Source organism: Stigmatopora nigra, chromosome 22 (genome assembly GCF_051989575.1).
Source record: "Stigmatopora nigra isolate UIUO_SnigA chromosome 22, RoL_Snig_1.1, whole genome shotgun sequence".
In the NCBI taxonomy this organism is placed as follows: Eukaryota; Metazoa; Chordata; class Actinopteri; order Syngnathiformes; family Syngnathidae; genus Stigmatopora; species Stigmatopora nigra.
Window position 1 is genome coordinate 7053887 of NC_135529.1, and position 26724 is coordinate 7080610.

The 26724-nt window shown below is 39.8% G+C and overlaps 5 protein-coding genes across 8 annotated transcripts; 2 read left to right on the forward strand and 3 right to left on the reverse strand.

Annotated features, from left to right (window-relative positions):
• Positions 1-161: 161 nt before the first annotated feature.
• Positions 162-12764, reverse strand: LOC144215372 (patatin-like phospholipase domain-containing protein 7). The gene is made up of 35 exons (XM_077744248.1): positions 12710-12764; positions 11832-11913; positions 11691-11765; positions 11454-11541; positions 11062-11141; positions 10828-10922; positions 10362-10502; positions 10116-10275; positions 9945-10025; positions 9623-9751; positions 9449-9529; positions 9124-9244; positions 8946-9026; positions 8558-8640; positions 6377-6526; positions 6117-6194; positions 5771-5976; positions 5564-5695; positions 5114-5237; positions 4866-5055; positions 4579-4728; positions 4308-4371; positions 4048-4216; positions 3784-3966; positions 3536-3654; positions 2794-2950; positions 2560-2676; positions 2344-2413; positions 2162-2278; positions 1846-1994; positions 1596-1748; positions 1409-1525; positions 1224-1308; positions 1020-1150; positions 162-820 (listed from the first exon to the last, which is right to left on the reverse strand). Exons 2-35 carry the CDS (start codon positions 11871-11873, stop codon positions 761-763), a joined length of 3978 nt encoding a protein of 1325 aa, XP_077600374.1. The 5' UTR covers positions 11874-11913; positions 12710-12764; the 3' UTR covers positions 162-760.
• Positions 12765-13057: 293 nt separating this feature from the next.
• LOC144215579 (large ribosomal subunit protein mL41-like) lies at positions 13058-14284 on the forward strand. The gene is made up of 2 exons (XM_077744614.1): positions 13058-13143; positions 13693-14284. Exon 2 carries the CDS (start codon positions 13723-13725, stop codon positions 14128-14130), a length of 408 nt encoding a protein of 135 aa, XP_077600740.1. The 5' UTR covers positions 13058-13143; positions 13693-13722; the 3' UTR covers positions 14131-14284.
• Positions 14285-14344: 60 nt separating this feature from the next.
• Positions 14345-18080, reverse strand: LOC144215575 (diphthine methyltransferase-like). The gene is made up of 11 exons (XM_077744608.1): positions 17914-18080; positions 17502-17578; positions 17068-17240; positions 16310-16443; positions 16137-16224; positions 15856-15950; positions 15601-15758; positions 15357-15429; positions 15225-15290; positions 14959-15131; positions 14345-14891 (listed from the first exon to the last, which is right to left on the reverse strand). Exons 3-11 carry the CDS (start codon positions 17197-17199, stop codon positions 14482-14484), a joined length of 1329 nt encoding a protein of 442 aa, XP_077600734.1. The 5' UTR covers positions 17200-17240; positions 17502-17578; positions 17914-18080; the 3' UTR covers positions 14345-14481.
• LOC144215576 (endophilin-B2-like) lies at positions 16920-22692 on the forward strand. Of its 4 annotated transcripts, XM_077744609.1 has the most exons (14): positions 16920-17082; positions 18022-18169; positions 18646-18787; positions 19035-19046; positions 19329-19457; positions 19694-19827; positions 20166-20258; positions 20369-20380; positions 20836-20898; positions 21124-21147; positions 21320-21409; positions 21542-21642; positions 21779-21980; positions 22102-22692. In XM_077744609.1, exons 2-14 carry the CDS (start codon positions 18098-18100, stop codon positions 22207-22209), a joined length of 1182 nt encoding a protein of 393 aa, XP_077600735.1. In that variant the 5' UTR covers positions 16920-17082; positions 18022-18097; the 3' UTR covers positions 22210-22692. The 4 variants fall into 4 exon arrangements, with proteins under 4 accessions (XP_077600735.1, XP_077600737.1, XP_077600736.1 ...); XM_077744611.1 differs by lacking the exon at positions 20369-20380; XM_077744610.1 differs by lacking the exon at positions 19035-19046.
• Positions 22693-23314: 622 nt separating this feature from the next.
• On the reverse strand, positions 23315-25885 carry LOC144215578 (lymphotoxin-alpha-like). The gene is made up of 4 exons (XM_077744613.1): positions 25710-25885; positions 25263-25293; positions 25147-25194; positions 23315-24111 (listed from the first exon to the last, which is right to left on the reverse strand). Exons 1-4 carry the CDS (start codon positions 25881-25883, stop codon positions 23684-23686), a joined length of 681 nt encoding a protein of 226 aa, XP_077600739.1. The 5' UTR covers positions 25884-25885; the 3' UTR covers positions 23315-23683.
• Between the last annotated feature and the right edge of the window lie 839 nt (positions 25886-26724).

Genomic DNA, 26724 nt, shown 5'->3' on the forward strand with positions numbered 1-26724 from the left:
ACAGTGATAAGAATACATAAACGCATTGTGGTTATGGTCCTTGCTGAAATGAGAAACCGACTGACTTTAGTGGTGGAAAAAGTGGCCCTGAAAGTAGTGGGCTCGGGAAAATGTAATGTGTTTTCATTCAAAAAGAAATGAAAAAAATAATTCAGAATATGTAAGGGTTAAAACATTTATTGAGGAATCCCTTGAATACTGACATTCATTTATTGCAGAAAAATAGAAAATGAAATCTCAGTCCAGTCACTTATGACCCGTGTGTTGTTACAGTTTGAGAATGCAGCTTGGCATTCCCTGCCTAAAATGAGGAGGCATAATCTCGAAAAAGACACTTTGTTTGCAGCATATTGTAAAATGTGAAATGTCCCCAACCTTCACGGTAAAAGTTAGACTGTACCGTGAAGATCAACATCGACGCAATGGCTTTCTTCCGAAACACTGTGAAATGCATTTCATGAGTCAGAGGTATAAATATTAAAGTGTCCCCAAAAGCATTGCTACCTTTTATACTAAGTACCTATAGTCCCTTCACATTGTCATAATAGATGGGTGGCATTCAGGTTCACTGAACAATTTCAATTGTCATTGTTACTGGTATTGAAATGTTGGTTAATATTAGTTCCACAATTGAAACTGGAAGCTTTTTCAGTGGTTCAATTCAGTCAATAGATTTTTCTGCACTGTTTCTGTTCTGAAAGTTGAGTGAATTTCCACCAAATACTTTGCTGAACATCTACTGTAGACAATGTCTGATATTTCATGGATGTTCTTGGGAATAATTCAACCGACGTCGAATTTTGACTTGCATTTCTTCATCCTGTGGGAGGAAGTTAACAATTTAGAAGAAAAAAAATTGGTTCATGCAAAGATTTGGTTTGGAATATGTTAAGAAAACAAGGACATGGACAACCAGCTTTGGGGTACTGTCCATGGTACTACAAATTGGATGATCCCCTATAAGCTTTTTAATAATTTCTCTTTTAATCAGCCAGCGAGATGACTTCTTTGATACATACCGTTTCAGCAGTGTCAACTGTCTCTTCTCCTTCTGTTTGGTCGCCACCAGGCAGGAATGACTCGCTGTCAGACAGCGGGCTTTCCAAAGCTTCCTCATCATAGTCTGTCTGGTATTCTTCTGATAGTTCCTCTAAGGGGAAAAGCATTTGTTTTTACGATCTTTAACAAGACTATTATTGAGAGAGAACAAAAAAAATACCAACCTTCAACCAATGCTGTTTTAACAGGCTCAATGCGTGATACAATCTCTGCCAGATCAGTAAATGAGGCATTTGGACAAGTCACCACCTGATAGACAAAAACTTTAAGCAATGCTAACAATGCTATATGCGAGCATCCTATCCTAGTGAATTCCGTACCTATACGTTAGCATTAAAAAAAATCTTACATGACTACTTTTGGTCTTGTGGAACTCCTCCTGATGTCTGTCTTTAAGCATGCTGTCCACCACATTACTGCGCTGCCAAACACCAAACAGTGTCTTCCCATGCTGGTATCCCACCTCCTGGAGCGTGTTGGCAGATCAATATCTGATTTTTCCACCCATTCAGGAAAGAACAAGCCAGTTTACTTACAGCAATTTCATCGAATTTGCCAAATTCGAGTGTGCCATAGCGATCGATGGGTGGCCGGATGTACTCGCAGTAGTCGCAGCCTTTCACTAATTCCAGTTGACGGACACAACAGACGTATGCAAGCCGGGTTTGGATCTCTGCCATATTAAGTACCTGGTGTTGGGTTAGTTTTTTAATAACGTTATGTGCCCTTTACGCAGTCTGAATGGTAAAGAAAGTGCATCTTTAAGCATATTTGTGATGCACACACCTTGACTTTTTCAGCGAGAGGGTTGAATCGGTTCCAAAGAAGCCACCAACCATTCAGGGAGTCCCCGTAGTTGGTTAAGTCGGTTTGATCCCGACTCCCCACATCTATAGCAATCACCACTTTGGCTCCCATGGAGCGAGCCACATCAGCTGCAAACAAACAATTTTGCATTTTAATTCATGTTGGGACACAAAAAGCCAAACAGGAATGGTTAAAAAAAATGAAGTAAAGAAACTCATATTTATCTCTAAAATCTTTCTGGATATACAGTAGATTTTCAGTGTAACAATGTGATCTTAATAATAATTGGTCTTACCAGGCAGATTGTTGATGTAGCCCCCATCCATCAGTAGGTGTCCATCTTTTGGATCGCAGAGAGGGGGAAGGTAACCAGATAGTGACATGCTGGCTCTTACATAACGCCACAGGGAACCTGAGTGAAAATGTAGCTTTTTAACACAAATGTTTTAGAGCAACAAGGCAGAATTTTAGATTTACCGTCAGTGTGAACCCTCATGGAGGAAGCTGTGATATCTGTGGTAATGTTGAAGTATGGAAGCCACAAGTCCTGGCAGTGATAGAAAGAAGAAGCAGTTGTTGATGGTGGTGAAATGATTGTTTGTCCATAGGTGAAAAATGTTATCACTGATCTTTTGTAGAGTCAGAATATCCCAAATGACAATGAAGTGGGCAGACTTGAATATACCTTTATACCTCTATCTGTTTGCCTTTAAAAATGGATCGAATCCCAGAATTAAAGGTCGCTCCGGAAAACATGGAAGTGACTGGGTAGGTCAGATCCACAATCTTCTTGAAGAGAGATGTCATATCCTGAGAACATGTTGCAGGAAGGGAAATAGTGAGATTGCCTGGCAGAAATGTCGGTGAAAAACAAAAAAAAAGACAAATCTTCAGTTATTGTATTGAGGCATTTGATTCCTAACCTACCATGGCCCATTCACGAGCACGGACTCTCATCCGACTGTAGCTTTTCTCCTCAGCATACAGTGCTCCCATGAAGGAGCCGATGGAGGTACCGCCCACAATGTCCACGGGGATACCTGCCTCATTCAGTGCCCGAATAATGCCGACCTGGGAGCAACCCCTGAGGAAGGCATTACATGTAAAGCAAGAATACTTGCTCCCAGAGGGCAAAACCACCCCTAGAAATAGTTATGCTACTGTGCCATTTAAATAGTGAAAAAGCAAATTTTTCAAATTAATAGCAGCCAGTAAAAATGCAACATATTTATCTGAATAATTCTTCCAAATCCAACTAAGGAGGTGGGAAATTCATTTCAGAAACTGGGACCTAGTCAAGGGTTACAAATGTTAACCAGGAGTTTAGCCTTTGTAGTCTTTTGGTTGTAGACTAATAGTCTTGAATGAAAGCTAAGATTTATACCGTCCCTACCTTGTTAAAGCTTCAGGACAAGTGGAAGCAGTGAAGAAAAACAATAGATTAGTTACAGTAGAAACAACTGGATCTGCATGACCAAATTCTTGCACCAAACAAAAAGCTGTACGGTCGTACTCTACTCACGAAATTAATTGGTTCCAGAACTTTTTTTGTAACTTGAAAATTTTGTAAGTAGAGGTGTACTTGATATGTAAATTTAATTTCCATTTGCAAATTTGGAAATGAGAGCTAACGCCCAAACTCAACCTTTTAAGTTGGCGTCCACATTACCTGGCCCCACCTCCACCTAGTACAAGGGCGATGCTGTTTCCTGTCAGAATCCTGGCCAGGCGGGAGAAGTCGGAGTGACGATCCGGACACTTTTCAAACACACGCCCGTAGAGCTCTCTCTGTGGTGACAAACAACCCTCTTACAAAACATGCACAGTCACATGGGCAACGTGAAGTACAATGAGGAGTTGCTAATCCTTTGTGCAAATGCCAGTGTATGTAGAGTGAGCGTTCGGCTCTCGGCGTACCAGTTTAGGTAAACTCCTCTTTGAAAACACTCTGCGAGGACATGACAAGTGATGGTGCTTTGAGATCCAGCTCCGCATGTTCAACCACTCCACTGTCCCCTTGGGCGGTGGACCATCCTCCCTGTGCAGCAACACTAACTGCTTTTGGGCCCGAATGGCACTTCCCTCCAACATTTTCTCCAACTACAAATTAGTAATGGAATACCTTTACATTGGATCAAGATGTGAACAGTCTGAGACTATTGGATAGAATCAACAACAGACCTCTCCCACGGTGGGCTCCTGTTCACCCAGTCCCACAATGATGATGCAATCGGCCTGGCGGATGCAGCGCTGGGTCCAAGGAGTAAGGCCTGGGTCCGATTGATAGAGGACGATCCGGTGGATGTCTTCCTGCTGGCCGAGCCAACTGGACAGACGGTACTCGTGGACACTTTGAAGGAGAGGAAGAAAATGAACGTTTCCAACATCATCTGTAATGTAAAGGTTGGTATCGTCTTGAGTCATTGAGAGGGTGCTTGCACCTGTCCAAAGCAGCAGTGCCCAGGCGTTGTTTAATGATGTCGCTTGTCAGGAGTAGTGTCGGCCCTACAAAACACAAAGATAGGACATGCTTTTCTTATGGACAGCTCTTTTCAAGATTTTGGATATCGCATGTCTAAATCACGTATTATTTGCGGCAAATAAAGATCAGGATAAAATTACACTACTTTCACTACATGGAAACTGTTTTGTTAAACTGTCTATTTATGAGTGTATTCAAAGGATAAAAAAAGGATATGTAGATGATCCTACCGATACCACTGAGTGCATGTTGCAGCTCCAAGGTGAAAGCCGTGAGAGGAATCTCATCGGACACAGGAAGAATGGCGACAGTGGACAAGTTGGAGGCAGGATTCCCAGCATCCCACTTACTGTTGGAGTTGTGGAGGGGGAGACTTCGACCTACATGTCAAATGTATGTATTACAAATACTCTTTTTTACTTCACTTAATCTATGGTGCCCAAAACTACACTTTTTTGAGTAATGCACCAACTAATTTCCATAAGCTAATGAAGTGTTAACCTATTCCAAAACTTACCAGTCAGAGGGCCATTGACTTGCTGCATATTGCCCAAGATCTTCTGTCCCAGCAAATGAATTAGCCGAGTGACTACCTGCGGAAATCTCCTCTTAATGGAGTTGAGAGCTCCTTCAGGGAGCTTGGCCAGCTCAGAGTCCCTCACAGCGTGGACCGTGGTAGCTCGGTTCATGTGGGTCAGGGCTTCAACCTAGAGACCACTTATTGTCAGCTTTAGTCCTCAAACAATCCAGTGACGTAGCACTCACCACGCCAATTAGGTCCCCACGGCCATACTCTCCGGCTAGCTCCTTTTTGCCATTATCCATTGCAATGACTGAGCGTAAGCGGCCGCTGAGAACGATGAAGGTGCTGTCGGACTTGTCTCCCTGTCTACGTCCAATCAGAAAATAGAGCATTTATCGTAGTGCTGCCCACTTTTAACACCTAATTTTTTTTATTGGCACATAGCAACATAATGGAAATGCCCAATGCATTGTGTTCTCCATGCGTCAGTCATCCATTATCTGTACTGCTGATCCACCAAATAGACTTATTTATTTAAATACATATACTCAGAAATTCTAAAATGTTATCCCAGATGCCTTTGGTGAGCCAGTACTGTTTAGTCTCACAATACCATTTAAATATAATAAAATACCAATTCAATGGCTGAAGCTCAATATTTTACAACAGATAATCAGTGTCTTCAAAAATACCTGTAAACAGCCCGGCCAGCTTCCAAAGCCATCCAGTCCAAGGCGAAATCAATCTGCCTGACAAAAGGGGACACCCTCCTCACAACAGTGTGGGCTACATTCAATACCATTCTGGGCTCTTCACGCATTATCCTGCAAACAAAAGTTCAAAATTATTTTGATTCATTTACTTTTTTAAGGGGGTTGTTCACAACTTTAGGGTCTTACTCGTAAAAATGAGCCTTCGATATGGAGAGAAAAGTACAATCTTTATGAGCACGTGCGGTGAAGATGAGGGGTTCCCCCGTGAGTACTGCCAAGTGTCCCACCATCTCTCCCGGGTGGGTCACAAAAAGCAACGTCTCGTCTTCACGGTCAATCATGCGCTGGTAAACATGGAGTGACCCAGAAATGACAAATGCCACGCTCACATCCTGCAAGGTAAAAGAAACCAAGTAAAATAAAAAGATTCCATCCCTATCAGACACTTTTGGTGAGACTGCAAAAAAAAGACAACATGTTATTCTATAAAGAGCCTTTGTAATTTATTATAAAACAGTCTTGAGCTGCCAACCTGGTCTCCTTGATGGGCCACGACTGAATTGGCTTTAACCTGGCGAAAAGTCACCCTACCCTCCAGTAGACTGGGATCCTGTGGAAAAGACATTACAAAAAATAGTGTCCGATTAAATCTACAAAATGTTAAAGGTTTTGTAAGGTTATTTTGATTAGTTTTTTTTAAATACATAATCAGTTTGAAAAAAACATTGGCGCAAGCTGTATGTCATTATTATTTATTAACCTCCAACATTACTGAAACGTATGTAAATGTACCTTGAGCTGGATGGCCTGCAGTAAGTCCTTTTTGGCAGCTTGGAAAATTGCATTGACTTTGTCATAGCGGTCATTTCCTGCTCCAAGCTCACTGTAATGGTAAACTGCAGAAGGAGACTGCTGCATTGTCACCGTCTTCTTTAAAATAGACTGCAAATGACCCACATTTTGAATTAATTAAGTTAGCTTTTAATATCAGTTTATCTGATTACAGCATGCTCTTGTTGACTTTCCTGTATACTCAGAATCTCGGTGGACAATGAACCATTTTGCCATTAAAAAAGACGGAGTCATTCACCCCTTTCCTTGAATAAAAGCTTCCAATGACCATGTATAAGCAAGCAGAGTGCAACTGAATAAGTCTTCAGTGGTGGATGAAGCATTTTGTCAAAAAAATGACTAAGTGTTTCACCCCATTTCCTTGGATAAAACGTTTCAACAACCTAGTCCCAGTAGAGTGGTGGATCAGTGGATAAGTCACCAGTCTCCCTAATCTGTGGTCCTGGGTTCAAATCCTAGTGCATGCAAAGATTTTCCCACTATTATTCAGGTATATGAAAGAGATAAGAGTACAAGTGCTACTAGCTACTCTCACAGGTTGGTGGCACAGTGGCTAAGTCATCAGTCTCCCACCTCTGTGGTCCTGAGTTCAAATCCAAGTACCAGCAAAGATTTTCCAAATATTATTCAGTTAAAAGAATAAGTTCTAATGGCTATGTGTTTAACTGAATAAGTATTCAGTGGTGGAGGAAGCATTTTGTGAAAAAAATGACTAAGTGTTTCACCCATTTCCTTGGATAAAACGTTTCAACAACCATGTATATGTGTGGTGGTGGTGGCCCAGTGGCTAAGTCATCAGTCTGCCAACTCTTTGGTCCTTGGTTCAATTCCCAGTGCATGCAAAGATTTTCCCACAATTGTTCAGGTAAAAGAATAAGTATTTATGTCTAAGTGTCTAACTGAATAAGTCTTCAGTGGTGGATGAAGCATTTTGTGAAAAAAATGACTAAGTGTTTCACCCAGTTTCCTTGGATAAAACGTTTCAACACCTATGTATAAGTGGGGCACGAGTTGGTGTAGTGGGTTGCACACTCGCCTTTGCACGGAGAGAACGTGAGTTCGCTTCCCGGTGTCGGCGGTTGACTGACCAAGCAAGCGGTCGAGGGTCGGCCGGAGGCCGACCCGAGAACGCCTTTCGCACAGACAGGTCCTTCAACATTCTTCCGAACTGCCGAAGGCAGTTCGGAATATAACCTTTTGCTGAAAAGTATGACTAAGTGTTTAATATAAATTAAAAAGATTTTTTCTCTTCTTGTTCCATTGACCAATTCTTCCTTCCAGTTATTTTCGGCCAAACGACGGCAGCGGGAATCGAACCCAGGTCTCCCAGACGGGAGTCCAGTGATCTAACCTCTGCGCCAACCAAGTGACTACACTTCTCTTAGTAATCATTTGAGTGTCTTTCCAAGAAGTACACAGAAACAACTAAGTGAAAATGTGTACTGACCGGGACTTGAACCCAGGTCTCCCGGACGAGAGACATGTGAGCTAACCACTACGCCACCAAGTAGCTACACAAATACATAGAAACAATTAAGGTAAAATGTTTCTCAACCTGGATTTGAACCCCAGCCTCCCACATGGGAGTCAGGTGACTTAACCTCTAAGCCACGAATTGGCTACACTTTCCTATGTCATTATTGGAAAATCTGGACTACACACGGTTGTTTTTATTTAAGGGAAAAATGATTACCAACTGGGATTTGAACCCCAGCCTCCCACATGGGAGTCAGGTGACTTAACCTCTAAGCCACGAATTGGCTACACTTTCCTATGTCATTATTGGAAAATCTGGACTACACACGGTTGTTTTTATTTAAGGGAAAAATGATTACCAACTGGGATTTGAACCCTGTTTGCTCACACTTGGGACAGATTTCTGACCCTGGCAACAAATAATGGCTGAAATGTGATTGCTTAAATGCTTGAATATGAAAATACACAACTGGAAGCAGTGCAACCAGTGGGAAAGCAATGAAAGGAAGCTAATAGACAATTTGAAATTATTTCATAAGTATTGATGGACAAAATATAATATATGATTCAGATATTTCTTAGGCCAGCAGAGAAGACCTTGAAGCCCCTGACGGCACACCACTGCTCAAAATAAATAAACAGTACCTTTACCGGACCACTGGCCACAGGATCCTCAGTAGTAACTCTAGCCCGTTCAGAAACTCTCATAAGATCCACTGACATTTGACCTGTATGAAAAACATACAGCACCGTCATTTTCGGACTAAAAGTCGCACCAGCCAAGGTATATATATTACTATTGAGCAGGTACTTTCATAGAGAAAAATATTAATATTTCTCATGCAAAAATAATGGACAATTTTCTAGATTTATAATTGTTAGTTGATGCCTCCCAATTTATGGTGCCTGACACTGTTTCAACATTGTACAAGAATATATCCCACGGATATGTTTTGCCATACCTAAATTATTTCAACCAACCAAAAGCAGAACAGCCTTGTACTATAATAGAAAAGAATAAATGTGGTATTACCAGTAACGGCCATTGGGGTGGACTGCGAGCGAGGTTTCTTATATACTACTGAACTGGAATTTTCAGAAAAGATTGCCTTTTCTTTTGTTTAAAAAAAAGAAAAGAAAAGTATTAGATAATATTACATCGTGACATTAACAATAATATTTTCAAAAAAAAATAATCTATATTTTCTGACCTGGGTCTGGTTTTTCAGTCACTAATTCATCAGATTGTGAAGGCTGCCTGTGGAAACCTCGATGTGGATGAACCTCCCCTAAAACCTGAGCCACTGAAACCAAGGAGATGGCTTGGCTTTCCTAAAACAATAGAAAATTGTTAAAAGAGCCCTCTGTATACAATTTTCCATTTCCAATTTTTTACTGGATACAAGAAAACAAACTCCTATATATACATAAAAACCAACAACAAAAATGTCCTGCTCTGATAATTAAATACTCTAGAAATAGACTGGTATATTTGCAGCCTCTTCACAATCGACAAGACGTTGGATAAAGTAGTACCGTGTTGAAGAGCTCAGTAGTGAGGCCAAGATAGTTGTGTAAGGCAAGGAAGGTCACTCTCTGAAGACGGACCATAATTATCTACAAGTGGGAGAAGAGAGTTGTAACATTTGTTGTCAAGACCTGTCTATGTATTATTTGTAGATCCCCGAACGTGAATAAAGCTTGCTTTACCTGAATGACACGGACCAGAGTTTCAGGATATTTGTCAAAGACGGATTGAAATGCTGCCGCTGGAAGACGGAGGACAGTGGAGGGGACAGCAGCTCTTGCAGAGACTGTCTTGTATGGAGATGGGTAGCCCTTAAAGAACACAAGAGTTTGAATTTGTGTTTCCCAAATGACAATACAAAAGTGCAGTGTACTGTGTATTCTTGTCAAATGGTAAAAATAACATTGTACTATAACAACAGAACAAAAAAACTGAAATGTCTATAACTTGTATATCATATAAATCTAAGCTTTATCATCAAGGTGAAGACAGACTAATGCTTACAGTGATAACATCTAAAATACTGAGCAAACTGTGGACACTATCTCCTTGTAAAACCTCCTTCACCACAGCATCTGTACCATCCTGCTTGCAAAAACACACACAAAACAAACGGTCATGTCATAAACAATGTTATTGACAAAAACCAAATCAGCCCCTCTCCCGTGGTCTTACACTCTCGCGGGTGCACAGTTCTAGGCGTCCATCTTGAACAACATAAATGCTGTCATCAGTATCACCTGGGCGGAATAGCGCCTCCCCCTGATGCAGCTGGATCAGCACCATGTGGCGACATAGTTCAAGAAACAGAGGTTTCTCAAAGTGCCCCAGCACCCTATGGAAAACAAGCATTCACTGTAATCTTTGTCATTGTACGGACTGCATGTGTATTTTCAAATTTAAAATTCTTATGCTACTTACCTGACATTTTTAAGCATGTACAGCACTTCGGATGGGAGGTGAGAGTTTTGCACATCAAATTCTGTCAAGTCTGCCTCTAACAGACAAGGAGGTGGCTCTTTAGGCTGCAAGGAGGGGGGCTCTCCTCGGATACGGAGGATCCTAAATCAGGTTGCACACGGGTATCACTCTTGTTAGGTAGGAATTATTCCAGAAACTAATCTTATTCCCCTTTTGTGATGTCTCCCCAAAATAAAAATCTAAATGAGTTTATTTAATCTGTGGCAGAATTTCTTCCACATAGGGACACTGCACTTTTCCAACAAGAGCCGTATGTCAGGATTTTTTTTTACATACTTAAAAATGTTCTTATGTAATAACGTAGTGTGCATCTATGGTTAATATTCATGTGGTCTCTGTGATATGTAAAGAAATATATAACCCTAACCAACAAAATAAATAAAGCTAACGATGCAACGTGACTTACTTGCGAGCTATTGACAGGACTTTGGTCCTTTTGCGCACTCTCTGACGAGAAGTGGAGTTGGAGGGGGTGCTGGTGGGAGAGGACAATGTCTGGACCTTTATACAAGAAACAAAAGTATAGATATATGTAAGTATATAATATATACATGACATTTTTTGTCACAAAAATTACCATGTATAGTCAGGCTGAGACACTAACCACTCAACCACTCAGCTTGCAGATAAATATACTAACCTTTCTTATTATCTTTCGGCCGTAGAACATAACCTTGTCTCTTTTTCGAAAACGGTAATGTGTGATCCCAGCCTGCTCCTCTAAAACACACAGGCATTTTTTTTTTACGATTGTAACATTTTATGAGGTCTCCTCCCAATATTTGTGCTGTACTCCTGCACCACACGCCGAATATCCACACCAAAGTTATTTGGAATAGCAGCACACAACTTTTAACCCAATGAGTATTTCCTTTCCATGTATATAAACTCACGTCAACCGCTTAACTTTTGAAAATTTCAAGGGGACTTCCCCACCATTGAATATGTCAAATCCCACATACAAAGAATAATGTTATATTCCTGACAAAATTTAAATAAACACTGGAAAAGAGGCTAAGTATATGTACTGACTTGACAACCTGTATCTTCTGTAGAGAAGAAACACGACACCTCCCAGGAGGGACACAACTGTGACAGCTCCAATAAGAATAGCTGTCCACTGGAAGAAAACAAAGTGACAAATTGAACAACTTGTGTGTACCATCATAATATATACATAATTCTGCATCAAACTGAGTAAGGTGAAAGTTAATTTAGACAGCAATACAACTTCCAAAAAATACTATAACAATCTTTCTGTGTTTTTACCATGTTGGCTTCCATTCGTTCCTCTATAATCTGTTGCATCTTGGCCTTGATCTCACCTCCAAATGGGGGGAAGCTCTGAAAGAAAAAGACATGCTTGTTCACAGACGTTGTCAAAAATTAAACATGTAGTGACGGGTGTACCTGATAGAGTACGCAACTGTCGTGTTTCTCTTTTTCTGCCATGGCTGACTGAGGTTTAGATGGCAATCGAAGCAGCCAAGCCCTAGGTGTGGCATAATTGTGAAACATAAAGATTGGGAGTCATAATTAGACTGTATTTGAAAAGATGATTGCTGTGTGGGAAGATGGACCTTAATCGGGATCACGTGATTCATGTAAACAATCCTATGTAGGTCAAAGATCTCATGCCCTAAGCAAAAGTTTCACTCATTAGATCTTCCTTGAGTCAGTAAAGTGAGACGGCAGCCTACTCCACTCGATTTCCAGTAAACACTCCCAAAGGGGTCAAAGGGCAGGCAATATATTACGAACAAATATTGCTTACCCAGTCATCATCTCATCTAAATCCATTTCAAAACTTATGTTACATTCGTGGTGTCGTGTGTCCTCTGCAAATATGCAATTTTCAGGAGAAGCACGGCGACTTTGCAGTTTGGAGGCAATTTATTCTGTGGTGCTACTGCATTCAAAATGGAATACAAATATGATATCCAATTATATTCATTTAATTTTATAGATGATCATTACAGGAGTGCATTTGCACAATGCACAAATAACTTTAAAAACGGATGTGCGTTACTTTACTTAATTTTTACCTGTGCGCAAATAGGACATTAAGGAACTTGGAAATAAGTAAAATACTTTGCCTGGTGGTGCTAACGCTTCATGAAGTACGATCGGTGTCTCAAAATTACTCACTCACTCTTTGGATGCTGAACGAAATTTAAACCACTTTATGGATTAAGAGCGAGGTTCAAACAACCCACGTGCACGATCAATATACAAGACATGCAAAAATACCTTCCAATTAAAGTTAGACGAGTTATTTTCTCACCTACCAGTTTCCGCTTTATTCAATGCATGACTGCAATAACAACGTGAAGAGGGGTCGCTAGTAACAGCTTAAGTATCCTGTCATACCTTTCAAAATAAAAACAATATTACTATACACGTCTCGTTTGAAGTGACATTTTTGTTTCACAACCTCATTAACCATCTCTAAGTAGAGTATAGGTAATTGAAAGACATACATTTTAATTTTATTTGTGTATGCATGATAAAACTTTCAAATTGAGTTTCTTCTCTTACTCAAATAATACCCTTGGCCTTATTTTGAAAATTGAAATGGCGGAGGTAGCGGTTTATGGATTGTTCCGAATGTGGCACCAGTATCGCTGAATCCAATTGGAGAATACTTTTGCCTTTCTAGCCAATCGACGGAGGTTTTGATTGGTAGTCTTACATATTATTTTCCTTGCAACGCTTTGTCAAGGTGAGATGGGTCGATTGTTGTTGCTACTTTATCGCAAATGTTTACAGTATGAAGACAACAATGTTTATATATCCTTTTTTTCTGTGTACTGTAAATGACATTTACAATTAAAGACAATGATCAGTACACATCCAGTAGCTTTAGCGTACAAGCTAGCCTGCCAAAGACGACAGGTTACCCAAAAGAGAATTGTTTTGTACAGTAAGAACTGCTCAAGTTTAGTTATATAGTCAACACACCCTGCATTTGTGGTAAAATAATATAGCTAATCATATTCTTAGGACACATTTGTTTCATTGTGTGCCTTCCTAATTTTTCCCAAGTTAATGAATGCTCTATTGGAAATAAAATGTAAACTTGTATTGGTTGCCTTTGACAGAGATAAGACATACAATCCATTTCAATAGGCTTACAATATATGATGTCCAATCTATTAAAACTAAGAAGACTGGCAATAAACAATAACCGCCTATCACCGGCTTTGGCAGCCAATACAAACTTGGAAAACACTTGATCTACGGGCCCAAATGATTGATTTCTATTTCCTAGGTTTGCTGTGGAATATTCTGTTGTGACACAATGGGAGTATTGTCCACGCTTATAAGGGGCTTCAGAAGAGGAGCAGACAGAATGTCAGAATTCACCAGCAAGCGAGGTTCAAGAACTCACAATAAAGGCAGAGGTGCAAGACCAACTGGAATACAACTCTCTAGCCGAAAGTTTGTGTCAGTAAAGGCTATGATTCCAGAGTTTGTGGTACCTAATCTGGACGGTTTTCAACTAAAACCCTATGTATCATACCGCTGCCCAGAAGGAACGGAACCACCAGTGACCGCCGAGAGGCTGTTTGCCGAGGTGGTGGCTCCTCAGATCAAGAAGGACTTTGATGAAGGCATTTTTGATAAAGACAACCTGGAAAAATATGGATTTGAACCCACACAAGATGGAAAGTTGTTTAAATTGTATCCCAAAAACTTTGTGCGCTAAAATAAACTTTTTTGTTTATCTGAGAAGACTTGATGTAAGTGGATGCCTAACCAATCTTTTGCCATTATAGTCTGCTACAACTTGGATTCAAATCTTTTTATGGTCATGTTTTTCTTCAACAAAGTACAATAAAATGTGAAACACTGAAATGAAAGCAGCCCGCGAAGGTTTCTTTGTCGAGAAATGGAATGATGCGACGGTGGAAAAATTAGTGTGTGGTGATGTCAACAGATTCCAGTTTATTCAACGGAACATGAATTATAATTGTGATGCACTACCTCTGGTGAAAAAGTCAACGATATGTCACGTAATAGAGGAACTATACATTCTGCGCCATTTTTAAAAAACTGGTCAACATACATTGGTCTCTACCTGTGTCTCAGCTGGTGCCAAGTCCCACCGCCACAAGTGAAGCATATGATCATAAAATGAGCAAGTGGCAAGAAGAAATGACATTGAAGAGGCATCGTCATTCGGTGTGACTGTGTGGCATGCATTAGAGCTGGTAGATGGAGGAGTGATACCCTCTGGGATGTATTGCCCACAGTCATCCTCTAGGGAAGTGTCAAAACTGGCAGTGGGGGATTCGTACTGGATCCTTAAGTGTCCGTCGCCGTCTGTGAAATGTTCCTTTGGTTCGCTAGCAGGAGGTGAGAGAGGAGCGGGTTCCTCCAGTGACAATCGAGACCAGTCTGCCCCATATGCCAAAGAGTTGTGGAGAATGTATGAGGCTACAACTGGACAGGCTCCTTTGTTGGACTCTAGAATTAAAAAATAAAAAGAAAGAAAATGCCAACACAGAAATGCTTCCTTTACCCCTTTACTCACCCATAGTCTGTTGACAGTGAAGTATGTGGAAGTCATTGTGCATGCATGCTGCCAGAAGCAGGTGCTCTTGAGTCGGATGCCACTTGAGCCTCCACACCCCACCACCGAGCATACTCTCACTAAAAGGTTGCCGCATATTTCTTCCATCCCATAGCAGGACCGTCTCATCATAACTGCGCGAGGAAAGTACAAAATATCAAAGACACTGGTGCTATTTAAAAAAAAAAAAACTGCACGCAAAAGAATGTGTTCATTGTAACAATTACCTTCCTGTAGCTAGGATGTGTTCCCGATGTGGGTTGCTGTGAATGCTGCACACACCCATTGAATGCCTTTTGACAAACGACACGGAGATGTTGATTTGGTAGCTCGTCAAAAATGATACCGACATCAATTACCTTTTACAGACAAATGTAGGACTGGATGGGCTGATCCGGAGGTCCCAACCTTTGAGTTTACAATCATCTCCGCCTAACCACACACACATGCAGGGTTCATGACTTGATGTTTTGGTAGGTGGAGTGAGTCAAACACAAGTATTGGTTAAAGGGTTACTTGTCTCTGACATCCTCCAGTAGAGTAACACCAAATTAAGAGTTCTCCAATAGTGAGGTATACAATTTCTGAAAAGGATTTGCTAACCTGAGTAAACCAACTGCGTGTCCCAGTAGGAGAAGGCTGAGATCCAAGCCTCAAAATCGTGGGCCTTCCACTGTGACAGAGTTGTCAGAGCACCTTCATCCAAAGAGAGCACACTAACACGACCTGCAGAGTCGCTGCACACCACCCGCACATCACTGCTGCTGACGAGAACCGTAGTTTATGTGCCAAAGACATCATTGTACACGCTATTCGTTCTAGCTAAAGTGCAGCTGGAGGTGGAATCCATTCTCCTACCTGTCCAATCTTCCGGTTGACCAATCCAAGGACAAGGCCAACTGGTCTCCTCCAAGTTCCACACTGTTCAGGGCCTGCAGATTGCTGCTGCCTTCCTACTGAATACACAGCTATGAGTGTAGATCTCCACATTAATGAGTAAAAAGAAAGCCTAATGAATTGATAAAAGAAATTCATTCCAATTTCAAAATGATGTTAATTTTTTTTTTTTTATACATAATTTGAAAGATTTCACTACTGTGACACTGTCAATACAGAAATATTGTGTCACATTTTCTCACCTGGCTTTCTGACAGAGTATACAACTGCAATTCTCCAGTGGCGGCTGCCAGTCCCAACACGACCATTCCTGACACAGGTACATGACACCTGAATAAATAAGTGATAATTCAACAACTTAAAACAGACACTTAAATTGTCTGTTATTGTGTTGGAAAGCCTTTAAACGTCTTACCATTTTAAATCTAAAATGGCAGCTGTGTCTATACGTTGGAGCTCAGTGAGAGGGGGACTCGTCAAACCTTTGTGCCGATGTTCAAAAAGGTATAAACGGCCAGTCCGGCTTGGGGCACCACCGTCTTCCCCTTTCTATAACAGGAGAGTGAATACAAAAATGATTATCAATGCTTCACAAAATAAAAAAAGTTGTATAAGTTAGTTATGAGGAATGATTTAGCTTTACATACTGGAGAATAGTCTGTTACTACAACATCTATTTTAAGACTATTTTGTGTTATGATTGGTTACTTTTTAAAGCATTTTAATCACACATTGTGTTCTAAAGAAAACCTGACCTCAGATATGAGCAGTAAGTATTAACACAAACAGAGATGCACACTAGCTGCGACCCAAACTGGTAAAAATGTGTTTTCATAGCAATCCACTCATTGTATGCCATTGACGTTGAATGAATTCCAATTTAAACCGGTACGCCTGGCTGTGAATGCTTAGCTCTCAACGCCTTGATCGACCTATGAACAATTGATCATTCTCTCTCCCCAGTCAAAATGAATTGGACGTCAAGCGCCGTCAATGGCAGCCATTGAGTTGAATGACTGCTCATAGTTCACGCACTATGATTAAGGCAGGAATCTGAAGTATTTGTGCCAGCCTGACTTGTACACAACACGTCAAGTTAGCCGATTTCCGGAACCGATGAAGATTTAGCACATTGGAAGTAAAATATTGAGAAGAGAAAGCGAGGACACTTACGCCTTTTTGAAGCTGGTAAGTCCCGCAAACCAGGAATTTGTGTCGGGAAGAGATCGGGCACCATTCTACGGTGTCAGCACTCAACTCCGTGTCAAACACTTGCAGACTGCGGGTTCTTGACTTCCAAGCCATATCTGACTGCTATGCATTACGTTACGGCGATGATCCCCAAACTGGAAAGCAGATCAATATGAACTTCATCAAATGACATAAGTTTTAAAAAAGAAAGTCAGGAATAAATACAATATAAACGAACTCGGCTATCTAGTAATCTCCCAGAATCGGTAGCTAGCTTGACATGAGTTAGCTGACTGTTGTGTTCTACTACTGTAGCCAACAAAAAGATAGGACACTATATGAACAAGAGAGGGTTAGAAATAAGTTGACAACACATTTGTCTACAACATATACATGGATATATTTTATAAACTCACTTCGTTATCGATCTGCGACGCGCTTTCAGGACGCTGGCTGGTTGTTGTGTCATTACCGCCAACTTGCCTTCCGGTTGCTTCGGTCATCATACAAAAACAACAACAATAACAACAACAACAATTCTATTCTACTGGCGTCAATAACTTGATAAATAACTATTTTAAGCAGGTTTATTGTAAATACATTTTAATTGTAATTGTTAAAAAAAGAAAATAAAACACACTGACTGTTTTTAACATCAACCTGCACATGATACTGAAAATTGGCCTTCTGCTATGATCTTACATATTTACATGTACTTGTTCATTAATATGAATTCTCCCTTTATTAAATAAATCAAACTCAAATTGTCAAATGATTCAAAATATGTTTGAAATCGAAATCACTTTAAAATGTTGATCTGTTTCCTACCTTTTACACAAGATCATGGTTTTAAATGCCCAGTTTATTAAAACAAACTTGGACTATAGATGAATAGAAGTATGATTGTTGTCGTGACTCGTGACGTCTAACCGCCAGAGGTCTTCGATCTGCTCTTCTCTGGAGCCGTGACATCGCCCTCCCGGACTGGAGTGGAAGAGCCCCTCCATCGTTTATGTACGCGATGGACTTTAACGTGAAAAAGATCGCCACGGGTGCTGGTTTGCTGTTTACACGGGCCGTTCAGGTAAGAAATGTTCTCACTGCCGCACTGGCCTTGTGGACCCAATCTTTGCTTCTTCCATATGTTTTGAAACGAACCTTTTGTAGCGTCGCATACTGGCTAATGCAACCAACACAACCAAAACATCATTCGCCTAGGTTCGTGTTAGGATGACATTGCCTTAAAAGTTAGTATAATGCCCGTGAATACAGCAGCGATGCAAAATGTTGCGGACGGAAGCATGACGTAGTTCTTAAACTCACTGGCTGCCATTGACGGCAATAGACGTCCAATCCAGCCCTTACCGCGCCTACTGATTAAATACTTTGCACAACCCGAGTATACAAGTGTGTCTTACATGACACAAAATATGACCTTATTTTTTTATATAATGCATTGCATAATTACTATATAATTGCTTTTGTGTAATTTAGCATTTCTGAATTGGAGAATAATGCAGAAGATGTGCATCAACTGTGTTTGTGATTTACCTGGTGTAGTTTACAGAAGAGAAGCTTGGCCAGGCAGAGAAAACTGAGTTGGATGCTCACTATGAAAACCTAATGAGCCGTGCAGACTGCACAAAAAACTGGACCGAGAAGATCTACAGGCAAACAGAGGTTTTACTGCAGCCCAACCCAAGTAAGACATCAGTATCAAAAGAGAAAAAGAAGAATTTTAAAAATTATTTAATTGCTGCAAAATATAAATACCCAAACAAACAAAAATGGCATCTCCCTGCACCAGTAATATTAACTTCAGCATAATTTAATCAACAGTAGGCTACAGTTGGTAAATAAAGTCAAATCAAACAAACAAAAAAACCTCACCGTCATACGCCCAAGTATTGTAGCTTAACATTTGGTTTGTTTGATTCTTCATGCTACAGTCGATCACAGAGGTGAGTATTTTTTTTAAATTCTAGCCCAGTTGTGGGATCCCTCTGTTCACATTACTCAATTGTAGGTACATCGTAATTATATGAAGACTAGACTAGAGTGTGACTAGTAGTAGATTTAAGTACTGAATTATAATGAGGTACAAGTACTATAATGGTTGACTGATCAGCCTCTCTAAACATAAATAATTCCTTGTGACGCAATGTTTGTGGATAACTATGGCATTTTTAATTAGATTTATAACATTTTTGATTGCTATGAATTAACTTTTGAACTTTCTGCAGGTTCTAGAATTGAAGAGTTTGTGTATGAAAAGTTGGACTGGAAAGCACCATCCAGAGTGACCAACGGGGAACTTCTCGGTCATTTGATGGAGGATGCTGCCAACGACTTTGGTCTGGACACTCCTTATGGTAGGCGTGAAATGAGTCATTTTATATAATTTCTTGTTAAAATGGGTTTGCACAATTTGAAGTTAGACAACGATGACTCTCCAATCAAAATAATTGTCAACTAATTCCATGATGCATTAGTTGTCATTAATACATTTATTATGACAGCCTTCATTGTGAAATAAAAATTGCATAATCACCTTGTAATGCAGACAAATGCCATAATGGTCTCCTCAGCTCATTTCACTCTTCTACAGGAAGCACTCTAATCAAAGTGGGAGAATGTGAGCAAAAATTAGGAACATCTGAGAGGGAGTTTCTTCAAACATCAGCCATCAGTTTTCTGACACCCCTCCGCAACTTTCTGGAAGGAGATTGGAGGACGATTACAGTCAGTTTGCAACACTTTACTACTTTTGCCAATATTTACTTGAGTTCTCATCTTTTCTCAGTGTTCCTCTTCGAAACATTAAGAATGTAACCATGTTAAATTTGCCCAAGGCGTAGAAAATATTATTCATTGTCCAATTTGTTTTTATTTAGCACCTATAGACGACATAAATCCGGAGATACTAGTATAATTGTTTAGTTTAATAGTAGATTACTATTTCTTAACTCATGCATGTCTGCGGACGAGACACTAGAGGGAAGTCATGTTATTCGGACTAACATACACTCCTGCGGCATTGTATGTCATCAAATTATTAAACTCTCAACATGTCTCTGCAGAAAGAACGGCGCCTATTGGAGAATCTTCGCCTTGATCTGGATGTGGCCAAATCACGTTTAAAAAAAGCCAAAGCGGCGGAGGCAAAGGCTGCGGTGAGTTAACCGCACAGTATCATCGGAATGCATCATCACACTAAATTATTTATTACATCGTTATAGTATTATTCATGATTTCACTTCTTTTGTGTTTACAACCATGGAAGTGCGAGGGCGATGTGAGTATTGACCACGTTTTTAATAGTCGCCATTTTTCTATCTAAGTCGAAGACAAGTTTTGGGTGTTGAGGAATGACTACATATTCAAATGATTAGTGGACTGACTTTTGTTTGTGTTTTTAATTTCTTTATCATTTTTGGTAAATGTGTACATTATACACTCATTATTAATGGAAGAAAATGCTGCAGTTGGAAATTATTTCTAGTATTTTCTTAATCCAACATTTCGTGATTCGTTAGTCATCATTATGAATTTCCAAAAGATTCTCATCAGATTTTCTTCCATATTAATGTGAAACAGCTTCACGGCTGACTGTCATAATTTGGTGCAGTTTCTGTGCATTAAATGATGCGGTGGGCCAGTTTTGGCCCTCGGGCCGTCACTTTGACACGTGCTTTAAAGGTTACAAAAAATGTCTTATATTAAAGTCAACCTTTTCATTATTTTCAAAAGGTGGCGCCAGATTTTCAGGAGACCAGACCACGCAACTATGTCCTTTCTGCCAGTGCTTCTGCTGTAAGGAGATTCCGTTTTTAACAAAAAAACACTAACATAACATTAAGATGATTTATTCATCCAAATAAAGGCTGTATTTTCATATTATAACTCACAGGCTTCCGAGTAGAAACAGAGAAGCAACACTATATTTTTGTGTGCCATCCAATGCGTTTTATATGCATTCATTACAAAAAAATAATTTCTATTTGTATTGTTCTTTTGCTGTCTGTTTACATCTCATAGCTTTGGAGCGAGGAAGTTGAAAAAGTAAGTACTATGACATTTTTTTAAACAATGCTTGATTGACCTGATTAAAGACAAAATGAAAATAATTTTTACCAAAGGAATCACTGGTATTATTCTCCAACAAGAATCTAAATAGATATTTAACTTAATTATTTTAATTGGAATGTTACAAATGTTCTTATGATCATTTCAGGCTGAACATGAACTCAGGTCAGCCCAAACAGAGTTTGACCGCCAGGCAGAAGTTACACGGCTTCTTTTAGAGGGTATCAGCAGTACGCATGTAAGTCGCCTATAATACATTTCACTTCATGGTTGTTAATCTCACACACAAAATGTTCTATTTTTAGTGCATGTTTCAAATAACTTCATTGCGATCTTCTGACTGCATGACACTATTATAATTTCCCTCCAGGTGAATCACCTCCGCTGCCTACATGAATTTGTGGAGGCGCAAGCAATTTATTACAAGCAGTGTCACTTTCACATGCAAGAACTACAGAAACAACTTGGAAGGTGAGATCAAGATAATAGACCGTGTGGGTGGGTTTTGAATGTCTCAACAGAAACTTAAAAAAAGCCGAAGGAGGCTCGCGTCTGGCGTAACCTTTTGGTTACAGCAATGTACTCCTTTTCCTCTGCTTCCTACCAGACTACCAAATGCTTTTGCCCTGAATTCCACGGGCACCAAAGCTACTGCAGACTTGATATCTGAAAGTTTCAACAGCACTGGGGAGATGGACACTCTGAAGATTGAGGAAGTCCAAGCTCCTGCTGCTGGCACGCGCATGGCCAAAGTCCTATATGATTATGATCCTTCTGATTCCAGTGAGCTTTTCCTCCTAGCTGATGAGGTGAGATTAGACATTTGGCTCAAATTGGCTTTTTTTGGACACTTGCCAGTGGCGATCAGCGAATCAATCCAACCCCCAAAACTATTTTATGGCCATTAAAAAAAAAGGCTTTTTGTTACAGATCATTACAGTTTACACAGTCCCAGGAATGGACTCCGACTGGCTGGTTGGCGAAAAGGGAGACCAAAAAGGGAAAGTGCCTGTTACGTACTTGGAGCTTCTCAGCTAAACGACACCCTGACTCAGAAGTTCATGAATGACGACTACTGAAGCCTCAAGCCTACTCTTTTCACTGCTATTAAATTCATTAAGTCACACTAATTCTACTTTCACTAGCATGAAGAAATCCCCACTATGTCATGCCAATACAAGTTCCAATGAAAGGTGTTACAAGTTCAGCAGTACTGGCTTGACAACAATCCTCTTCAAAACCTGAGTCAGATTTCATGTTGGAACACTTTCCCATTGAATAATGTATGTCATCATTTCTTTCTGCCTCTCAATAGCCAAAGTTATTTTAAAAACGTTACTAACTGCATAGTACAATTTCAACTACAGCATTTTGACGACTATAAGGCGCACATAAAAGCCTTAAATTTTCTCCAAAATAGACAGGGCGTCTTATAAGCCAGTGTGCTTTTAATATGGACCAATACTAAAATTGTTATCACGATAAATTAAAATAAATCAGTCGATAGGACAACTACGTAAAGCAGCCCCCGACTCTACTATTTTCCCAAAGATAAAGTAGTGCAGTGATTGCTGGGATAGAGTTCTTAATACACCCAGTTCTTTTGTCAATACACCCAGTATGACGGCAAGCACACTAATTTAGGCCTCGACGTAATTTCGGCTGGATTTACAAAATAAATCCTGCCGCTAGATGTTGGCGTCAACAGAGCATTAAAAGCTAGATTGCAGTTTTCTTCTTTTCATCATAAATGCGGTAGCACTGTATGGCATCATTCAATTGATTTGCAACCTTTGTGCAACATTCAATATTTGGGTCCTGCTGCTCAATCTTTCTGTTTATAAATGGTACTGACTGTCGAACGATTCAAGTTGTATTCCTGTGCAACGCTCACCACTTTCTCACACGCATCAAGCTTCTTTATTATTGCCACTTTGGTTTCAAATGAAATGGCTTGCCTCTTCTTTGCACCTCTCTCACTAGAACATTTTTCGACATAAACGCAATTTGCAGAAATGTTCGTATGTACCGTTTGTTTGTAAATTGAAAATTCGTAAGTAGGGGAGCGTCTGTAATCCTTTGTACACACCTGTAGTTCCAAGAGAGTTTTTACCTTCGCTCACAGCAACTTCAAAATCATCAGTTCTTCCACTTTACAATTTTTTTTTATTTTCTACTTTCATTTCAGGAAGAAATTACAAAACATTACAAAACACACAAACAGTCACATTTCCAGAGTTTGCATAGCAAATAAAAATGACAATGGTTAAAAGCAAACAAATCCGTTTCTCAACCTGCAAGTGGAGCAACCCATAAATAGTGGTAATATAAGCATGGTTTTGTAAAAAAAGAGAATGAAATATAACAACAGACACATAGGCTGTCTTAGAATATTTCTCTTATGTTATCACTTGTCATCACAGTTACAAATCTTGAACTTCTGACACATGAAAAGTGCTCAATTGTGTTGAGATATACAACAATGCGCATATAAAAGCCACGTCCGATGATCTTAAACAAGATACTGAAGAATTTCCACTCCAAAGAACACCAAATATTCTTTGGAGGAAATGAGGTTGACATATTCCGACGTCACTCTCAGCGTGCTGTTTGCTTCCAATATAAACGTGCCACTCGTGTGTAGAGATTTGGTCCATTGGTTTGTGTTGGAGCTGATTGTGTCGACGGATGATAGAAGAGGCCTATCCTTAGGGTATGAATCGTGGAAAAGGAACACATTGTTGACCAGCATCACCACGCCGTCATAGTTATCTAGTTCTCCATTACTCTCGTAGGTAATCTGCAGAAAGACTCTGTAGACGCCTTTACTGGGAAGGACCAGGTTCCCGTTGGAGTAGAGGAAACCTCCGTGGCAATAGGCATTTCCCTTCTTACTTTCCCAGAGGAGATATTTGCCATTTGTCTTTTTATCAACAGGAGCTAGAATAGTGACCGTAAATTCATGAGTTACGATGTTGCACTCATTGAAGGCAGTTTGTTTCATATTTGGAAAAGGTCATGACAAAATCCCAAATAAGTCAAACTTTTTGGGGGGGCTGGTCCTTGAACTCTTTTCCAGGATGCATATTTTATATCTAATTATGATACATAACTACTGTTTTCACAATTTACCCATTCACTTATATTGCATAGGTGAATGAGTTAATTGTAAAAAAACAGTAGTTATGTATCATGATTAGATATAAAAAAAATGCAATTTATCCACTATGTTGTAGTTCCTGTCAACCTTTTTCTATAAAATGTTGCAGGCAAATTCTAAATGAGTATAATTGCAAAAATAACATTTGTTGAGACTTGATATTTAATGTCTTGGAAAAGACAAGAAAAAAAGTCGCATAAGCGGCCCTTTTGAAAATGCTTTTCTGTTCAGTTTTTCAATGTAAGGCTATGAAATTTGGTGTAGTGATACTTTGTTATTGTTTTTGTTACTTTTTACTGCACAAAAAGTGTTTTTTTTCAGTCATATCACAAATCCTATATTAAATCATCCATCTTTGATCGAAACTGAAAAAATAGGCCTGATTTTAGGCCTCAAAATTGAGCGAGGAGATTTAAACATAGTAAACGGATGTGTTTATGTTGTCAGGCCTGGGCTTGTCAAGGTGTTTAAGTCATTTTTGGCAACGTGTAAAAGAAGAAAAAAATGTCAACAAGTCTCAGTGCCAAGGTTCAATATTGCAAGCATCACAGTCTGAACATTTATGACTCTGTTGGAATATTTCCAATCAGGCTGAGTTCCCGCTGTTGGTGGCCATGAACTCTACTGTTTTACTAGTTAGAATGATTTCCCTTTTCTTAATGTTGCTCATTTGCTCAATCCAGTTTTTAAAAAGTTTAACACTTTCTCCAAGTTCAAATTCAATTATGCATACAGAGTTGTTTTATCTTAACTTTTATAAGTGAAATGTTACTATACTTATAGAATGATAATTATTTCAATATTTTTTTTCTTACCTGTTAGTAGAGCACTCTTTTGTTCATCCTCTTGTGAAAGTCTGAGGGCTGCAACGAGAAGCCATTCAATACCACACCGCGGCAGAAATTTTGCATGAAAATGAGACAATATTTACCTGATGGAGTACCATTTTCATTCTCCCCACACTGAAAAGCAAACAAATGTAATGTTAAAAAATATGTTTAGATATGAAAAGTAGGAAGGCAATATCTTCATCGATACTTGGAGTTACTTAGTCTGTTTTTTTTACATTCTCCTAACCTGGGTGTATTTCAGAAGAATTTGGCAGTGTTGTTAATATATAATGTATTTCTTCACTTGCTGTATGTGCATATATATTATTATTATTATTATTATTATTATTATTATTATTATTATTATTAATATACTTAAGACCGGGCGGCCTGGGTTCAAATCCATGTCGGTCCACCTGTGTGGAGTTTGCATGTTCTCTCTGGGCCTGTGTGGCTTTTCTCTGGGTACTCCAGTTTTCCCTCCCACATATTGGGTCACATGGGCAACACATGTATACCAAACGTTAAGTGTGCTCTTCATGTCTTACCTTGGAGTTGAGTGTACTTGATTGGAGAAATCGCTCCCGGAGAAGAATGCACACCAAGCCGAGCTGCGCAGCACACACCAAAAATAAGGCGAGATGCGTGAACTGTTGGACTGCCAGGCTTCCTAAACGAGAGCTTCTGCTCTTGCTAATTCGGCGTGGCAAGCCTTCTTCCATTATGCACGACACTAGCACGTGTGTATGACATCCCACTTTATGAAGGTGGATACGCCCCCGTAAGAGCGCCACGCCCACTTTTCTGTCACAACACCTGCATGAGTCATTTTTTCACCTATGACAGGTAGGGGGATTCTTTTAATAGTTTTGTCTGTCAAATTGTAAATATAGGATTGATTCAAAGCCAAACAATGATTTCATTGGGCGATATCGAAGATTTATTGCTCAATTGTTTATTAAATGGCTGTGATATTTCAAAAGCAGTCAAAGAAACTTTCGTTCATTTTAACAACTGCTGATACTCACAAGGATCGCGGGGGGTGCTGGAGCCTATCCAAGCTCACATTGGTCATCAGGCAGGGGACATCAGGGTGGCCAATTGCAGGGCGCAAGGACACAAAGGACAACCATTCACGCTCATCAATTTAGTGTTCAAACCGTCTACTGTACGTGTTTTAGGGATCTGTGGGGAAACCGGATTACCTCGAGAAAACCCACATAAGCACGAAGAGACCCTGCAGACCTGGGATCAAAACCTTGACCCTAGAACTGTGTGGTCGATGCTCTAACCACTCGTCCATCAGTCAGCGAATAGGAAACTTTGTCAGAAAAATGGTTCTCTAAAATTTCCCATTCTAAAAGGCAACTCTCAGCCTCGAAAAGTTTTGATTCCGTGTTCACAACGGATGTTGTTAAGGAATTACAAGATTATTATTATTTTTTTTACTTCATCCAGGTTGCTTATTATTACTTTTACTTTCATAGATCTTGATATAGCAAATTGATATTGCATCAATATCCTGTAGTTCTTCACAGGTCCTGACAAGAGCTCTTGTAATTG